This window comes from Schistocerca serialis, chromosome 1 (assembly GCF_023864345.2).
Source record: "Schistocerca serialis cubense isolate TAMUIC-IGC-003099 chromosome 1, iqSchSeri2.2, whole genome shotgun sequence".
NCBI classification, from domain to species: Eukaryota; Metazoa; Arthropoda; class Insecta; order Orthoptera; family Acrididae; genus Schistocerca; species Schistocerca serialis.
In genome coordinates this window covers 77,910,852-77,929,794 of record NC_064638.1, presented here as the reverse complement: position 1 = coordinate 77,929,794, position 18,943 = coordinate 77,910,852, and the positions used below count along the sequence as shown (strand labels likewise).

Below are 18,943 nucleotides of genomic sequence, written 5' to 3'. Positions count from 1 at the left end.
TGCGTGAATTTGGCAGCTTGGGCACACCAGAAAAATTTTTCAGGGTATCATCTGGCTGCTTGTTGCTACTGCTGATACAGCTAACAACCATACTTCAAGCAGCCGAAGGCGGGAGAAGGTACTGCCCACACACAACTCAACTGCGCAAGCGTGTGAGCCTACAGGCAACTGGTCAAACGAACTTAATGTAAACAATTTTGACGTCACGCTCGTCGGCAGCAGTTTATTGTTATGAAGTATTGTATAGTCTTCGTCCTAAAGCCTTTGATGCATTTTGTTGTTTATCAGTTCTTACCAAACAAAATTACAAAAATTTAACTGAAGACTAAAACAACGCAAAATACCCAGAATTCTAAAAAATTCTTAAAGTTTTCCCCAGTTTTCTCCTGGATGAAAAAAATCCTGTGTGTTCCCGGTCATCCCAGAGCATATACACCCTGTCCCTCGTCCTTGAAAATTTAATTACAGGTAACACATAAAATTCACTACAACCATGAAAATGCCTTGGGTCTCTCATTGTATTACCTCTAAAATTCAAAATTAAAGAACAATACCACTGATGAAAAACGTACAGATTAAAAAGTAAGTATTGGTGGGACTAACTACTGCTTTGTCCATGACCCACTTGCCATGTGCGAACGCTAACTGAATGACCAGGTATTCAGCTTTGTACATATACATGATGTACATAATGGACTTATAAAACTTCTCTTGCGATTTTCTCATTTATTTGTGATCCCGACATCGTGGCCTCCCCTTGCAAGTACAGAATATGAACTTTTAACATTCTGAAGAAGTATTATGTAAGCTCTTAGCTCTCACATTGACAAGCATTGATCTTGTGATTAGTTGTGCGCGTTAATGTCCACACCGAATGGAAAGTGGTACCCAGAAGAATGGGTATTGTGATAATCAGTGACAAAAATCGAAAAGTACTCACAGCGGAAGAACATTATAAAGTGCAGACTGTCTCCTCTAGTAATTTAGCTCTATGAAATCTAGAGAAACTGATCTGAACTGTGTGATACAGAAACAGATTACTGGTAATAGGTACAAACCTATCACAAGTAGGTGTAAGACTGAAAAAAAATCCTTAAGAATAACTCAGAAAAATTTTTAGTACACAAAAAATAGGCCTCCACTCTTATAGCAAGAATATAATTATATCTCTCTGACAATAATGAGTGCAATTATAAAAGGTATTAAGCAGTAGTTGAAAATAATTGACATCTACCTAGAATAATGTGGGAAGAGAGAATTTTCATAATAGTTGTGGTTTCTCTACTAACTTAATTCAAGTTAACAGTTATAAATATTTACAGAGGTAGGTTGACAGCTACTTCTGTTAATTTATACCTTGACTTGATCCACAGCAATGAAGTGTCTCCTTCGTGATGAGATCTATGGAACATCATGTATGAATGAGTTAATGTACAAGGCTCCATCAACTAAGAGGATAACAGCAAAATACATTATGTAGATAAACTAAGTGACGTGAAATTATAATGTGGCAACATCAGAATCTGACACATGACAAATGTACGATGCAATATTTTCCTTCAGAGAAATAATACAGGCCTATAATTCTAGGTCCAAGAGCTTGTGTACTTTTATTACAAGCACCACTGAAACTGGCAGCATCACATGCTATAATCATACAGTACGACCATTGGAACACTAGTAATGAATTTAACAATGAATTTTTTCTTACATGAGCTGGTCCTTGTGATTACATACTCCATCACTGGTAGCATTCTGATAAGTATGTGAAGAAAGAAAGAAAGAAAGAGAGAGAGAGAGAGAGAGAGAGAGAGTGAGTGTGTGTGTGTGTGTGTGTGTGTGTGTGTGTGTGTGTGTGTGTATGTGTGTGTCTAGGGTACCATGATATACGAGCTGCATTATATGCAACGACAACAGAATCATGTTCTGCTCCATTGCACTGGTAAATTCACAACTTAACAGCCAGTCTTATATTGCATGAAAAAAATAAAAATATAGTAGCTGTGACAACTGAGATTCTAGCTCTAAAAAGAGGGCAAATTATGGAAAAAAGGCAGGTGTACAACATATTTTTTGTTACAGCATTTAGTTTTTTTCCCAGTAATGTAAGCCAAAGGAAAGTGGTGATTGGTGATGAGAGCTGCTTGAACATGCAAACATGAGATATGAAACTCCACACTTTCCTTTAAAAAATTGAGACCATTCCTATACTCCGATTAAAATTACTTTGTGATTGGCAGATTACAGGGGCAGGATGGTGGGCAGAAGGGCAGTGTCCCCAGTGTGCGACAACCATGCTTTCCAAGATGCTGAACATTCCTACAAAGAAGGTGACAGAGCTACGATTGGATGATGGCTGTCGCTTACCACTTGACTAACTAGAAAAGTCAATCACAAAGTAATTTCAATCAGAGTGTAGCAATTCCTGTTTTGAGCTGCATTGTGCTCAATATGTATATCAATGGTAAATTATAAAGGTGATTGTGAGTTTCATATTGGATTTATCTTTTCATTAATTTTTCTTAATTACTTCAAACAGACAAAGGACTGTTTCAGCAAAGCATACCCCTCCAGCTGACAGCCTCCCTTAAAAAGAATATTAACATCAACAGTATAAGATTCTGTTTGTTTATGTCTAGATGTGAGAGTTACTAACACAATAAACACATATAAATAGTTAATATGATTACTAAGTACCTTGTTGGCAGCAGGGGATGGTTGGCTGCCAAGCTCTGTGACATCGGAAACAGAAGTTACAACACGGTCTGGGGTACCATTGGTAGAGGAATCCAGTGCAGCTGCAGCTTCTGCAGCACGCTGCCATTCCTTCAGAGTTGCCTGAGAAGCATCACACTGTTGCTTGAACTCTGTCCATGAATCTACTTGCTTCAAACATTGCTGGCATATCAGAGAAGGCAGTCCATCACTGTGTGTAACCTGTAACATGATACTTGGTTAGCTTTAATATCACAATTAAAAACACAAATACATAAATGGAGCGTGTTTGCAATCAGACACAGCACCCATCACATATGCGCACATTTATACCATTAAACCTTTATCATCACCAGGAGATATAAACTATACTGCAAGGTGAGAGAAAATTGCATTCAATTGTCCAAAAAAAGAAAATTAAAAACTTAAAGAAAAGAAGGTGTCTTACACATTATCTATATGGGCTAAGGCTAACAGAGATGTCATGCTATAATGGTTGACAAAACAAACTTAAATATAAATATCTTACGACATTTACAGAATACGAAACAAAAATCATCAGTTTGCAGTATCATTAAACAGATCAGTGATGAAGACAGTATGAACATTCTGTCAACAAGGCAACTATTTGGCAGACCTCTGTAACCACTAAGGCGACTATAAACTATACAATAACTCGTATTTTAACTATCAAAGTATCTGTACCCAATGTGACTATGGGTTTTGGCCCGATTTAGATCTGGTGTCAACTGGTAAATCACAATGCCTCATTCAACAAGGACACAGTCAATTTCCTGTATTTGGTATGTCCACACATGCTGGTTACCACTACTCTCATTACTTCATTATTACAAGACAACAGTACAAAGCTCTGTTCTCAGATCATTCAAAGATGAAGAGGGAACTGATCATACCCCTGAAAACACGTTTGGTGCATCTGAAACTTATAAAGAGTCATAATGAGCCAAAAGCAGTTGCTACTTGTCAGCATTTCCGTGATCAACTAGTCTGTGTGGCAGACACTTATAATCACACACATTCATAGTTGTATTATTCAGTGTTTAAATCTGTGCACATTTGTTTGTACAAGAGCAGTAACATATCAGAGTATTTTCATGCTTACAGTCCTTTTCTCTTGTGCTTAGTTATCTGTGACAGTTCTTTTTTTGAAGATAATCAGCTGACACTGGGATATTTTTTTGCAAAAGTAACAAATAGTAAGAAGAATGAAAAATTTAGGTGATGCATCAGCTGAATGTTTTACAAGACAAGGACAGTTAGCTCAGAGATAACAGGAGAATAGCTGGAATCTCAAGAACGTGGAAAATTGGCACAGTGATGACTGTGTGGATGCAGAACTTTTAAATATATTTTGTGGTACTGCTGAATATGAAGATATGGGCAAATAATTGTGATTAAATGCACTAGCAGAAGTAAATAAATTGGGTGATACTTCACGTAAGGAACAACATGACATGCAGTAACATCTATTTACAAAACAAGAATGTTTGCATTTTCATCCTACTAGTAATACAACGAAGGATTTCTATAGATTACTACTCACAGATGTCACTTCAGTTTGCTGCTGATAACTGAGAGGAGAGGCAGATTTATTTCAACGACAGACTGTGTCAAGTTGCCACACAGAAAGAGACCTCACATTAATATACACAGTGTTTCCACAAGAAAGGCAAAGCTTTCACATATAATATTGGTCTCAAAAAATGGACCAGAAACAGAATCTCTTGTTGTTCTTTAACACAACAAAAATTGAAATATGGTATGCAACTTTCTAATAGAACTCCAAAAATAGCAACCACGACAGAAAACATTAGTAGCAGTTGGAGTAAGTCACACAGCCTGTAGTGTCACCTCGAAAGGCACAGTACACACTTCATCAAGCTACATAATACTGGTCTCAGTTATAACAAAGCATCATAAAAGATCAAATCATTATTTCTATCTTGGTACAACGGTAAACTTTGTCAAAATTGTCATCTGAATTAGTATCATAAAGAAAACACTACACTGCAGTACAGTATCACATTAATTCAAAAGTGTGTGTTTTCTACTACAGACATTTTATACTCAAAAGCTAACAGCAAATAAGGATAGATACAATCAAATTTTATAGAATCACTCAAAGCAACACTAGTACAAGTGTGTTTGTCTGTCTAGCAATCCACTATGGAAATTGCAGTCTTCCAGAGAAATATTAAGGAAGCAACTTACACTAGAAACAAATTTCCATCATGCACAATCCATGTATTACTGTTCAATACAATTTCACTTAGTACATAGTCATGCAAATGACATGTATTATCAGTATTGCAAATGTAGGAGACCACGATGGGCATTGTTAGTAAATTACAGTAAATGTGTTACAAGTAATTACCTAAATCTGCAACAAACATGAGGCAGCACTGGTTGCATGCAATCACTGCAATCCACTCCAGAATGGCACATAAGAAACTTCATGATTATAAAAAGATTACAGTGAAATAAAATCACCTTTAAAAACTCTACACTGTGAAGATCAGAATAATGAGGAATGTTTGATATGAGTCATCAGCTTTGATCGGTGACATACGAAACTTGTGACAAATGTCATAAACAATATGGAGAGTATAATGTGATGTCTTCCGAAGTAAGAGTGATTTCATGTGTGCCGCAGGGGAGTGTCATAGGACCGTTGCTATTCACAATATACATAAATGACCTGGTGGATGACATCGGAAGTTCACTGAGGCTTTTTGCAGATGATGCTGTGGTGTATCGAGAGGTTGTAGCAATGGAAAATTGTACTGAAATGCAGGAGGATCTGCAGTGAATTGACGCATGGTGCAGGGAATGGCAATTGAATCTCAATGTAGACAAGTGTAATGTGCTGCGAATACATAGAAAGATAGATCCCTTATCATTTAGCTACAAAATAGCAGGTCAGCAACTGAAAGCAGTTAATTCCATAAATTATCTAGGAGTACGCATTAGGAGTGATTTAAAATGGAATGATCATATAAAGTTGATCGTCGGTAAAGCAGATGCCAGACTGAGATTCATTGGAACAATCCTACGGAAATGCAATCCAAAAACAAAGGAAGTAGGGTATAGTACGCTTGTTAGCCCACTGCTTGAATACTGCTCAGCAGTGTGGGATCCGTACCAGACACGGTTGATAGAAGAGATAGAGAAGATCCAACGGAGAGCAGCGCGCTTCGTTACAGGATCATTTAGTAATCGCGAAATCGTTACGGAGATGATAGATAAACTCCAGTGGAAGACTCTGCAGGAGAGATGCTCAGTAGCTCGGTATGGGCTTTTGTTAGTTTCGAGAACATACCTTCACCGAAGAGTCAAGCAGTATATTGCTCCCTCCTACGTATATCTTGCGAAGAGACCATGAGGATAAAATCAGAGAGATTAGAGCCTACACAGAAGCATACCGACAATCCTTCTTTCCACGAACAATACGAGACTGGAATAGAAGGGAGAACCGATAGAGGTACTCAGGGTACCCTCCACCACACACTGTCAGGTGGCTTGCGGGAGTATGGATGTAGATGTTATTGTTTGTGTGTGTGTGTTTTTCTCCTTGCAAGCTAAGCTACAGGTCAGTCTGTCACACCAACCAGTTTACTTTTTGTATCAGATTCGCTTGTTTCATCAGCTCAATCTGACCCAACTGTCACCTTCCAAACTAACCTAGAGCTTGGGCTATGCTACAGATTTTTTCCCCCCTTCTTTTCTCCCCCCCCCCCTTTCTCTCTCTCTCTCTCTCTCTCTCTCTCTCTCTCTCTCTCTCTCTCTCTCTCTCTCTCTCTCTGCTTTCACATGCATTAGCTTTGTCAATTAACAACAAAACTGTGACACTATGCACTGAAAGGTGATGTGACAGCAGTAATTAACATTATGTCCCTGCAAGAGCCCATGACTCACCATGAACATTTCCCTTGATCCAAAGATCATTCACAGAAAAAGAGAACACTCACACTAAAACCTTTCATTCTCCTGCTAAATGTACAGTATGCTGTATACACTGAAAAGAGTTTTACATTCACAACTTGAATATGCACAAGAGAAAGCATGTGTATTTTTTTTGTAACAAATGCTGCACAACATTCAAAAACAGGGCAAATGCTGTTGCAAATACTTATAACTTTCTAGATATTTTACTCGGAGGAGAGAACTCTTTAAATTCCAACATTAACCAGGTAGAATATAATCTTGATTATGTTGAGCACCACAGCTGTCACTAATGTTAATGAAAACCACCTCAGCCGTGATGATCATAGTTTTTGGTTTTGGTCTTTAACATTACATGTGACTAGACAATTTGTGTCATGACTTTAGCACAACTTGGCAGCCTGAAGAAGTTCTACAAACAACGAAACTGGTCTTAACACAATAAATATGTAATAACACAACTGAGGCAGTTTTCATTAATAATTAACATTAGCCAGGCACTAACAATTTATAATTCATGAGGAAAGATATATATAACGTGTTGCTGTATAGGCTACATTGACACTGTGAAACTGGCTGTTAAACAGAAGTATAATTATAAAACAATGAATATCAAAATTGTAAGAGAATTTCTTAGGCACTATAAAAGTAATGTCAATCATGGATGACTGCACCTGCAAGAGCAAAAAACAAGTCGGTAAATAAAATAAGCTTAGCTATAGCAACGGCAGAAAACTATTTGTTTATGGCCAAGGGTTCCAAGACATATGACACACATTTACTTCCAATCATGCTAGTTATTTACAGTAACAAATATAAAACATGTAACTGGGAAAATCAGAAAAGTGTAACAACATACAAATCAAAGATGATGGCAGAATGACAGAAAATCCACAGGAAATGGTAAATTCTGTAAATGACTAGACCATAATAGGCCTACTCTGATATTGCAGAAAAGTAGCAACAAAATCTTCCTAAAGCCACATGCAGCACCAACAATGATACACACAGTGAGCACAATGATGTTTTCCGCAATAGAGTCTGAATTCAGGAAGACATTATAGAAATTAAAAAACAGGAAGTTTGCAGGTATAAATGAGGTTCCAATCGTTCTGAAGACATGTATAGACAACAAACAAGACCCATAAACAAGTACAATATATGAATCCTTTACTTTGGGCACTTTTCCAGTGTTCCTGAATCACACAAGAGTACTGAAAACTCGAGTCCAGTTTCGCTACTGTCTGTATTCTCAAAAACACTGAATCAATCATCATAAAAAGACTAATGGATTACATAAATAAGAACAGCCCTTTTAGAGAATTCATAAAAGTGGTAGGCAACTTATAGCTCTTGACAAGAATGACCCTGTTATGGGTATTTTCTCAGGCTTGTCCTTGGCTTTCAGCACTGTTGACGATAAAATACTACTAAACACACTACAGTAGGCTCAGCGACAGAAGATGGCAGACAGTTGCAAAAAATTTGACACAGCTGCTCCGCATATATAACTTAACCAGTCACATAATGTGATTTTGTATATATCTTAAATACAATGTCTCAGTGTTCTTTTTGCACCAGCTGTCATTTGAGCTCCAAATTTGAGAGATGGCAACAGCACCACCAGCTGTCAGAGATTTCTTTCGCAAACTATTACAGGAGCACTACACGCAAGAGAAACAGCGAACGATTGGTTCCAGTCATACCTGGAGAAAAGGGTGCAAAAGGTAGAGCTGGATCAAGTATCTGCTGCTGATGAATTTTTAATAAAACTGTTGTCAGACAGGGAACATACGTGTGGCTCAGGACAGTGTACTGGATCCTAGTCTCTTCTTAATGTATATCCCACTTTTTGGACAGTATAATACAAGCCTAGGGAGTAAAATTGCTCCTTGCTGATGACAGCAACATCATAGTCACTGACAAAATCATAACTAATAGACAAGACAAATGAAACCCTCAAGGATGATTGGAATTACACAGTATGTAATAAATTAACATTAAACATAAAGAAAACAAAAAGTATATACTACAGCATAGATGAAAAACAGCTCCATCACATTAAGTGTAGATGATATGTCTATATATCGTGCAAAAAGCACAAAGCTTTAAGGAACGTGAATAGTTATCATCAATTACATGGAATGATCAGATCAGGTTGCAACAGCCGCTGTTGTGTGGTGACATACAATTCCTACATACATTCAATTCTTAGCTCTACAGTTTTCTTTTCTGGGGATCAAAGGCACAAAACAGAAACACATTTTTTAAACTGCAGAAAAGGTCCATAAGAATAATAACTAGAAGTAGCAGAAAGTACTCTGTAAACAACTGTTGAAAAAATGGGTATCCTTACTGCACCAAGTGAGTGCAGATACCAACCTTTTGTGCAAACCAGGGTAAACAGTACTAAGTAACCAGTTTTATACAGAGGTGTAATCATAATCAACGAACAAGAGCCAGTTTGCATTTGCACATTTACCACACAAAAACTAACAACAAATTCTAAACATTTTAAAGCAAGCACTCAAATTTTCTAGGTAATAAATTGCCCAAAAGAGATGATAACTGAAGCACATCCATTTAAAAAGGCAGCTATAACATTCATCAGTAATGCAGAAGCCCCAACTACACAATTAAAAATAGCTTAGACTAAAGAGTAGGCACTAATGGTAAATAATGAAAGGGACAACTACAATTCATTTTACAATACATGAAACAATGTAGGCCTAATGCTTTTGCAAGAAAAGCATATACCATGCCGTATATTGCATGATAATAGTGTTTTATCTGTCTCCTAAGTTCAGCATCTCATTCATCATGGGAGTATGCTGGCTCACTTTTTCGGGCTTACTAAGGGTGGACATAAAGAAGTACATGGGGAATAGTTGTGCGTTTACAGGACTGGAGTCAGTTTTTCAAACAGGCTGCAGGGACTGCAAGGCAAATAACAGCATGTTTGTGATCCAGGAGTCACCAGCAGGAGTCCTTAGTGTGTAAAGTGAAGCAATACAAGACTGTGTATTACAATTAAATGGTGCAAATTGTGTGTAAAACAAAAACCACACTGACCTGACATCAGGTTAGAGTTTGCTCTATCCGGCCATCCTGATTGAGATTTTCTGTTGTTTTCCTAAAACCATTTCAGACAAATGCCAGGATGATTCCTTCGGCAAGGCCATGACCACCCTTGTCCTACCCTCATATTTAGTAGTAAGTAGCCTAAATTTCCAGCTATTATTTTCACTGTGTTCTGATGATAAAGCCTGCATCACTGTGATATGATCCCACGATAGATGAATGAGTGACTAAAATAATCAAATTTAAATCATCTTGTTTTAAACGGGACAAGCAAATTATCGAAAATACCCGAGTCCCACAAATTTGTAATTATCCCTCCATTTACATAGCAGATAAGCGTAAGTAAAATGCCAAACTTCTGCTTATTAACACTACGTAAAACGAACTACGATTCCACTCGTTACTCTTCCAATGATCGTTTCTGTCCGCGGTCTGATACCAACAATCTTCGTTGATCCAATCCGTCGATTAATAACAACACACAAATCGAGCACTTTACTTACCTCGACAGAAACGCACGCCAGAATCCTGAAGGACAGGGGGATATGCGGCTCTTCCGCCTCCTCTTCACCAAATATTGGCAGAATGCTACCCTCACTTGACAAACACAACCTACATATCTCACTCATGTTACTTGGTATACTTCTGGAGGGCTGCATTTTTGAAACTTCACTATTTTCACAGTACAAATACAGCACACATTATACACTATTCACGATACAACGAAGACAACATGAATAATAATGTGGATGAAAAGTTGATTTCCGTGTATTAACTATTGCGCCCACAGCCTTCTCAATAACTATGAAACGAATGAGATTACTAAGAGCGGTTGGTGTTACTCTTAAAAAAACACCAGCGTCAAAACAACTTACACTTATCACCTATCATACACCTTGCTTATGAACCACTACATTCTTCGCCAACGAGAACGGAGCAACACAGCCATACTTTATACATGTATTGATGGACGAAAGCCGATTCATTAATGGTAACAGTTTAGCGAAATATAGGGATAAGTTTTCAAGTTTTAACAAAGTACAAGGGATAGAAAACACTTATTTGACACATCATTTTGGTGAACATCACCACAGAAGCGCAAACACGATGTTTTTCTTATCGCAGTCGAAGAATGGCTATCATCGAGACGCCTTGACATATCATGTTCGAAGACGTGATGCAAAAATGTCTGACCACTAAACATTTCGCCACTCTCCATCTTGTGAACCAAAAAGTGGATTCAGTCTTCGATAAAGTTACCAATGCAACATATAGAACTTAAAAAGAAGTGATCCGAAAGTCGGTTGCCATTACGAAGTTCTCAACAGTACGAACAAAAGGAACCATATTTCTTTCATCGATAATTCTGCGTTTCACATTATACTCTTCACACATGACTAACCAGTCAGTCTCAAAATCGAACAGTAACGCGCAACGGGCTGTATCAGTTTTGTGACTGTAGTTCCTAAAATTGTTTTTCTTCTTTTTAAAAATACTTTTATGCTAAGTTACTCTTTATTACCAGGAAGAAAAGATTCGTTGAAACAAAACCTCAATTACACCTGACATTTTTACAGCCAATTTATCTAGAAAAATTGCTCCCAAGCCTTTCGATATGCATATTAAGAGCTTATCATCTACTGAACATATTGACGACTTGCTTTTCGGCACGTATTTACATATATACAATTTGGTTTGACATCTTCAGTAGTCTAGTTTGTGAACAAGAATATCGCATGTCACTAAAAAAAGGTATTGTAAGTTATGTTGACAAACATGGGTAAAGGAGAGGCTTCCTCCAAAAACTGTACTGTAATTACTGAAAAAACTTGACATTTATGTTACGTAAACGATGCAGAAACTAAGCAAATATAATATTTAACTCGAAATGCCGACTATCTCTGCAGATGACGAAGAAACTGCAGACATGTATGATGATATGAACGAAATTATGCAGATAGTGAAGGGAGACGAAAATTTAATAGTCATGCGTGACTGGAATTCGACAGTAGGAAAAGGAAGAGAAGGAAACGTAGTAGCTGAATAAGGATTGGGGGTCAGAAATCAAAGAGGAAGCCGCCTCCTAGAATTTTGCACAGAGCATAACTTAATCATAGCTACCATGAAAGAAGGTTGTATGTATGGAGAAAGCCTGGAGATACTAGAAGGTATCAGATACATTATATAATGGTAAGACAGAGATTTAGGAACCAAGTTTTAAATTGTAACACATTTCCAGGGGCAGACGTGGACTCTGACCACAATCTATTGGTTATGAACTGTAGATTAGTAGATTAAAACTGATAATTGCAAAAAGGTAGGAATTTAAGGAGATGGGACCTGGATAAACTGAAAGAACCAGAAGTTGTACAGAGTTTCAGGGAGAGCACAAGGGAAAATTTGACAAGAATGGGTAGCTTTGAGGGATGAAGTAGTGAAGGTAGCAGAGGATCAAGTAGGTAAAAAGACGAGGGCTAATAGAAATCCTTTGGTAACAGAAGAAATATTGAATTTAATTGATGAAAGGAGAAAATATAAAAATGCAGTAAATAAAGCAGGCAAAAAGGAATACAAACATCTCAAAAATGAGATCGACAGGAAGTGCAAAATGTAAGGATGTACAGATGCTTATCTCACTAGGGATAAGATAGATACTGCCTACAGGAAAATTAAAGAGACCTTTGGAGAAAAGAGAACCATTTGTATGAATATTAAGAGCTCAGATGGAAACCCAGTTCTAATCAAAGAAGGGAAAGCAGAAAGGTGGAAGGAGTATATAGAGGGTCTATACGAGGGCCATGTACTTGAGGACAATATTATGAAAATGGAAGAGGATGTAGATGAAGATGAAATGGTAGATATGATACTGTGTAAAGAGTTTGACAGAGCACTGAAAGACCTAAGTCGAAACAAGGCCCCAGGAGTAGACAACATTCCATTAGAACTACTGACAGCCTTGGAAGAGCCAGTCCTGGCAAAACTCTACCATCCGGTGAGCAAAATGTATGAGACAGGCGATGTACCCTCAGACTTCAAGAACAATATAATAATTTCAATCCCAAAGAAATCAGGTGTTGACTGATGTGAAAATTACCGAACTATCAGTTTAATAAGTCACGACTGCAAAATACTAACGCTAATTCTTTACGGACGAATGGAAAAACTAGTAGAAGCCGACCTCGGGGAAGATCAGTTTGGATTCTGTAGAAATATCAGAACACGTGAGGCAATACTGACCCTACGATTTATCTTAGCAGCTAGATTAAGAAAAGGCAAACCTACATTTCTAGCATTTGTAGACTTAGAGAAAGCTTTTGACAATGTTGACTGGAATACTCTCTTTCAAATTCTAAAGGTGGCAGGTGTAAAATACAGGGAACGAAAGGCTATGTACAATTTGTATAGAAACCAGATGGCAGTTATAAGAGTTGAGGGACATGAAAGGGAAGCAGTGGTTGGGAAGGGAGTGAGACAGGTTTGTAGCCTATCCCCAATGTTATTCAATCTGCATATTGAGCAAGCAGTAAAGGATACAAAAGAAAAATTCGGAATAGGTATTAAAATCCATGGAGAAGAAATAAAAACTTTAATGTTCGCCGGTGACATTGTAATTCTGGCAGAGACAGCAAAGGACTTGGAAGAGCAGTTGAATGGCATGGATAGTGTCTTGAAAGGAGGATATAAGATGAACATCAACAAAAGCAAAACAAGGATAATGGAATGTAGTCGAATTAATTCAGGTGATGCTGAGGGAATTAGATTAGGAAATGAGACACTTAAAGTAGTAAAGGAGTTTTGCTATTTTGGAAGCAAAATAACTGATGATGGTCGAAGTAGAGAGGATATAAAATATAGACTGGCAATGGGAAGGAAAGCGTTTCTGAAGAAGAGAAATTTGTTAACATCAAGTATAGATTTAAGTGTCAGGAAGTCGTTTCTGATAGTATTTGTATGGAGTGAAGCCATGTATGGGAGTGAAATATGAACGATAAATAGATTGGACAAGACGAAAATAGAAGCTTTCGAAATGTGGTGCTACAGAAGAATGCTGAAGATTAGATGGGTAGATCACATAACTAATGAGGAGGTATTGAATAGAACTGGAGAGATGAGAAATTTGTGGCACAATTTGACTATAAGAGGGGATCGGTTGGTAGGACATGTTCTGAGGCATCAAGGGACCACAAATTTAGTATTGGAGGGCAGCGTGGAGGTTAAAAACTGTAGAGGGAGATCAAGAGAGTAATACACTAAGCAGATTCAGAAGGATGTATGCTGTAGTACGTACTGGGAGATAAAGCTGCTTGCAAAGGATAAAGTAGCATGGAATTGCATCAAACCAGCCTTAGGACTGAAGACAATAACAACAACAACAACCAGAAACAACTAAAAAGAATATTACTACGTCCTGAGGCTCAGACGTGAACCCGTAATCGCGATGTGATTGACATGCGTAATCACACTTCCATACTTATCAAGAGGTCCGAAACGAATAATACGGTCTGCTGCCATCCTGCAGCATGGGGTTCACGTCTGAGCCTTAGGACGTGCGGTAGCAGCGCATGTTGGGTGTTTCAAGCGTCACCTTCGCGTCTCAATATCTCGGGATGTAATGGGAATATTGCGATGCAATCAACGCCATTGTGTATGTGCTTTGTCATGCTATGGATTGCTGAAGAAAAAATATAGGAGGTCCACTTAAAAAAACATAAGTTTGTGTTAAAAAAAACACATATGCTTTCGTTTTAGAATGTTTCCAATTATGTACATTCATGGGCCCCAGCCCTACATTGATACCGGTGAAAGTCGTTTTCCAATAGTTGTTATTGTTCCAGAGATATTTTGGGTGGACAAGATAGCTGGGACACCCTGTATATATATAGGGTGCATTATCAATGCACTAAATTTGAAAAGGTTTCCAGTAATGTCAAAATTGTATGTCCATTCCATGCACTTTCTCACAGATAATAATTGGACCAATGTGGGCAAATTTATTTATAGTTTACAATGTTGCCATCAGAACTTTTCCATCAACAAATTTTGCTGTGGCTGTAAACGTTGACTTGATAAAGTTGCCATTAAGAACAGAGCACTGCCTTGTGCATCAAGAAAACCTGATTAAATTTTTTGTGCACATCTTCTCTATATCTTTCCTCTTCCTTTCTCTGCCACTTATTTTAAGCCCTCCTTGATGTTGAAGAAATTATATATACAGTAAACACAACTGGAGTGTTTACTTATTATCAAGTCCTAAGTAACAAACAGAAAACAATGCCTGGAGACAAGGCATATATATGGAAAAATATGGTTAACCACAGATCAGTGCTGTTATCAGTAAAGTATGAAGTGCAATGTTGCAAGCTTTGGTACTGGAGTTAATCTGTTTACTGCTCAGAAATGACTTAGTGCAGAACTTCAGGAAGTTACCATAAATGTTGACCATACATTTATCTATAATATTCATCCAAAGAAGGTGATTTTAAAGAAAACAATATTAAATTTGAAAACTGAAATAATATTAATTAATACAATATAATATTTTTAAAAGAAATTGGTCTAAAAGAGTGCATTTGCAACAGTAATCCCCAAGTATCCATTAGTAGTTTGCATCTGAACTCAAAATATTAAGAATTTTTATATCAGGTCAAAACACAGTGAAACAGTTAATCTTGGGTAATTCCAACTAAAAGACATATAACAAAGGTAAAACTATAAGCAATACAAAAGTTGCTTTGAAGACTATAGTGCTTTAATGGGCATGGTCTTATGGTCTGATTGAAGGTAGTATGCTCTTCCTTTCCACTGATTCTTTGACAGGCCTTTCCAGCCAGTTAGTTATAGGGGATCTGCAGTTTAATATGGACTGAAAACTATGGAGCAGCTGAGGATCATCTCTTTATTATGTCTGGTGATGTACATATTCGCTACAAAAAATTAAAATTATGAATATAGTATTAAAAACATTTAGAAGATTTTAAGTTATTTATCAACAGAACAGTAGTGAAACACCCTTAAATTATGTGAGTAGAAATAGCTGTGAGTCTTATTGCAGTAGCTGTAGCAAAGCTGGGTAACTCAAAATCACAAGAGTTGTATGGTCTGTCAAATTTTACTATTAGAAAAACAGGAAGACATTATATTATAATAACTTCGTTTACTTGTGAACTGGGTTTTCATGGCTTGTTCTTTCTCAGCATGGTTAAAGATGCAGTAATTGTTCTGTTACATAAGAGAAGTAACAAGTCATGTGTTAATAATTACCACACTTTCTCTTGTGCCAAATAGTAGAACATTGCATCTTTCAAAAAATCTATAGATATCGTTTTAATGGAACTCTGACCAACTATCAGCATCATTTTGTGATAAACTCATCAATGCTGAAAGCTGTTGAAAACATTGTTTCAACAGTATCAGTGCATTTGAAGCAAAATCATTTGTTGATGTATTGTTAATTGATCTGAGCTAGGCATTTGATTCTGTAAGTCATGAAATTTTAGTAGGTAAAATGTGGTACTATGACATTCATACCATACAAATATGATCTCTGTGTGCCAACAACAACAATTTTGTTGCTGTGAGAAATTACTTAGAAACCTTAATGGAATAGTGAATGTAATTTCTAGCTTATTTAATTCTGACATTGACTGTACTTTCATTAAACTGATGGGTATAAATGTGTATCCTAAATTGAGAAGGGGATTAGTGCATAGACTCTATATGTATTAAGCAGTCTGTATGTATTAAACTGTCAAGAGTCATGTGCTTGTAGCGGCATCGATCACCATATTGACATCAACCACCAAGTCAATGATAGAAACAATGAACAAGTCGTTACCTTTATAGAAATTTTTCTTTCTGTTTTCTGGCATTGTATGGCGTCATATGCTTTGGTGTAAAGTGCTCTGTGATTTTTCTATGTGTAATCATATGAACAAAGTATGTAATTCAAGGCAACAGTGTTAGAATATCGCTCTACACACTCGTCGCCCTCTAATTCCCACATTGGTGACCCACAACTCCTGTAGTGTTCCACGTACATAGCGAACACACCGCGCTGCCAATGAGACAATGATATCACAGATCATCAGTGGTTATTAGGACGTTTCACCAGTTTTGACTGTGTTGATTGTTTTGACTGTTGCATAATGCAACAAACTATATGGAACAAATTAAGTCTGGAAATGATAGTGAAAGTGATTGCCTACCTACACCGATGTGTGTACACAGACTTCCTGCTCCCATGGACCACATCATCACATCACTTTGCAGATATTATTGACTTACCTCCAACAGAAGGACACAGAACCTGATCTCTGCACGTGATAATTTTCGATTCCAACACCGCTTCCTCACTCCTCCCAACTTAATGCGTGCTTCTGCGCTGGTTTTTGAGGGGAAACATTTGTTCTTATTCCATCATGGGAGCTCGAATGGCATAGCCACGCCAGAAATTTCCGGTTTTTCTAGCAGACTGCAGTCAATCAAAAGAGGTTTCACCTCCCAATACCCCCAGATCTACTCAGCTGATCTCTTTTGGACACTGTTTCAAGAATGATTCTACTGTATAACATGTGCCACCAAAAATGCCTCAGTTCTTATCAGACTAACCCCAAGCTTAGTTCGCTATCAGCAAATCGGAGTTCACTATTCACAACTCAGCAGCAAAGGATTGGGCATTACTGTGTCATATAGGTGGAATGCTGCTAGGCTCAGTGATATTATCCTATCTCCACACCCTTTCAACAAATATGAGGAAACCAAATGAGCACTATTTCAAAGACTACGCAAACGACCTCAGCAGCAAATTCATCTGGCTATTTACTTGGAACAAGTAAACAGATTGACACACACACACAGCTGTGCTGCCACCTACAAACTTTAATGGATCGGACGTTAATGCCTTATATTTCACTATGGGCTGTATGGACAAGCAAATTGGCTCAAGAAAGTTAAATATTGGTAACATGTAACGAAGGACTTCCACAAGAGGTTCAGTTACAGTTAGCAGATCATGTCTGCGCATTGCAAGATGGATGCCCTCACTCCCCAGCAGCTATCAGCAGTACATGCAGTTGACAGCCATGTTGCGTGTGGATTTGGCAAGTGGCTATCGAGCAGTACTGACCACATCTTAGACAACATCTTGATGCACCATGCAAAGGGCGGCGACAGCCATCATGTCCTTATTTTCAGCAGGCAGTAACCAAAAAGTACCAGGCATTCTCAAAGACGCCTGACACTGCTGCTATAGGCAGTTGTGCCCAAGCGATAAACCAGCTGACAACGACAGACCACTGGGTGCCGAGATTGCATGTTGATGCTGGTTTCACGCTAGCAGTGACAATGCCAGACACAAGTGCTCTCTTCCTTGTGATCACCCAAATTGCGCCTGTGATTTTCACTATGCTTCCGTTGTTGTAACGCTAAAGTAAAAAAAATACTCAACGAGATGAATCAAACCAGTTCATTTCCCTGATCTGCAAGCACAACGGCTGGTCCTTTATATGTGAGTGTCATATTAACCAGCATTTTTTTTTTTTTTTTTTTTTTTTTTTTTTTTGTGGACTCTGGGTCTGAGATCAGCACAGTTCAGAATATCGTGTTCCTTCATTAACCCATAAAATAAAAAATGCAATAACCTAGAAATAAATAATTTATTTTAATCGATCCTCAGTTGGGGGTAACGGCATATGTCACTCTCTTTTTACATTTTCTTTTATTTTTTGTGCCAGACAACAAAACAATCAATATGGAGTCCTACATTGCACACAGAACACTGTTTTCTCACATTTTTCTTGCAAATTGCACATTTTATTTGTTTCCCAGTGTTGTGCATTCAATCATATGTCCGTTTCCATAAGTCCCAAGTTCAATTGGAACATGTGAAAGGTAGATTTTGGGTATGATGGACGTCCTGCCCTTTTTGGATCAGAAGCAGCAGATGATTGAACAAAATATTCCCTTGCCACCATCCTCCGGATTTGAAGCAGTGGGATATTTTCATTCGAGAGGCAGTAGATGATGTGCTCGCTGATCAACGCTACATCTAATATATTGGTGAACAATGGGAGGTACCATTTCTTCCCTCGAATTCTCACACGGGATTTCTGCAGATTCCAGTGCAGTTTGTCCACACCTCCAATATGATTGTTACATTCTGAAATCATTCTTTGCTGTGGATCTT

At 37.7% G+C, this 18,943-nt stretch overlaps 1 protein-coding gene across 3 annotated transcripts in view; it reads right to left on the bottom strand.

Annotated features, from left to right (window-relative positions):
* Positions 1 to 11,135, bottom strand: part of LOC126462149 (zinc finger protein 808-like) — a 158,067-nt gene extending 146,932 nt beyond the window's left edge. Inside the window, exons 1-3 of one of the 3 annotated variants that reach the window (XR_007585953.1) lie at positions 10,263 to 11,135; positions 2,698 to 2,937; positions 1,357 to 1,401 (exon numbers count right to left, since the gene is read on the bottom strand). Coding sequence is in view for 2 of the 3 variants with exons in the window: in XM_050096052.1 (XP_049952009.1) it covers positions 1,357 to 1,401; positions 2,698 to 2,937; positions 10,263 to 10,418 (441 nt within the window). In the remaining variant the exon portion in view is untranslated. The remainder of the gene's footprint in view (positions 1 to 1,356; positions 1,402 to 2,697; positions 2,938 to 10,262) is intronic. The other 2 variants (XM_050096052.1, XM_050096053.1) reach the window with 2 other exon arrangements.
* Positions 11,136 to 18,943: the final 7,808 nt, after the last annotated feature.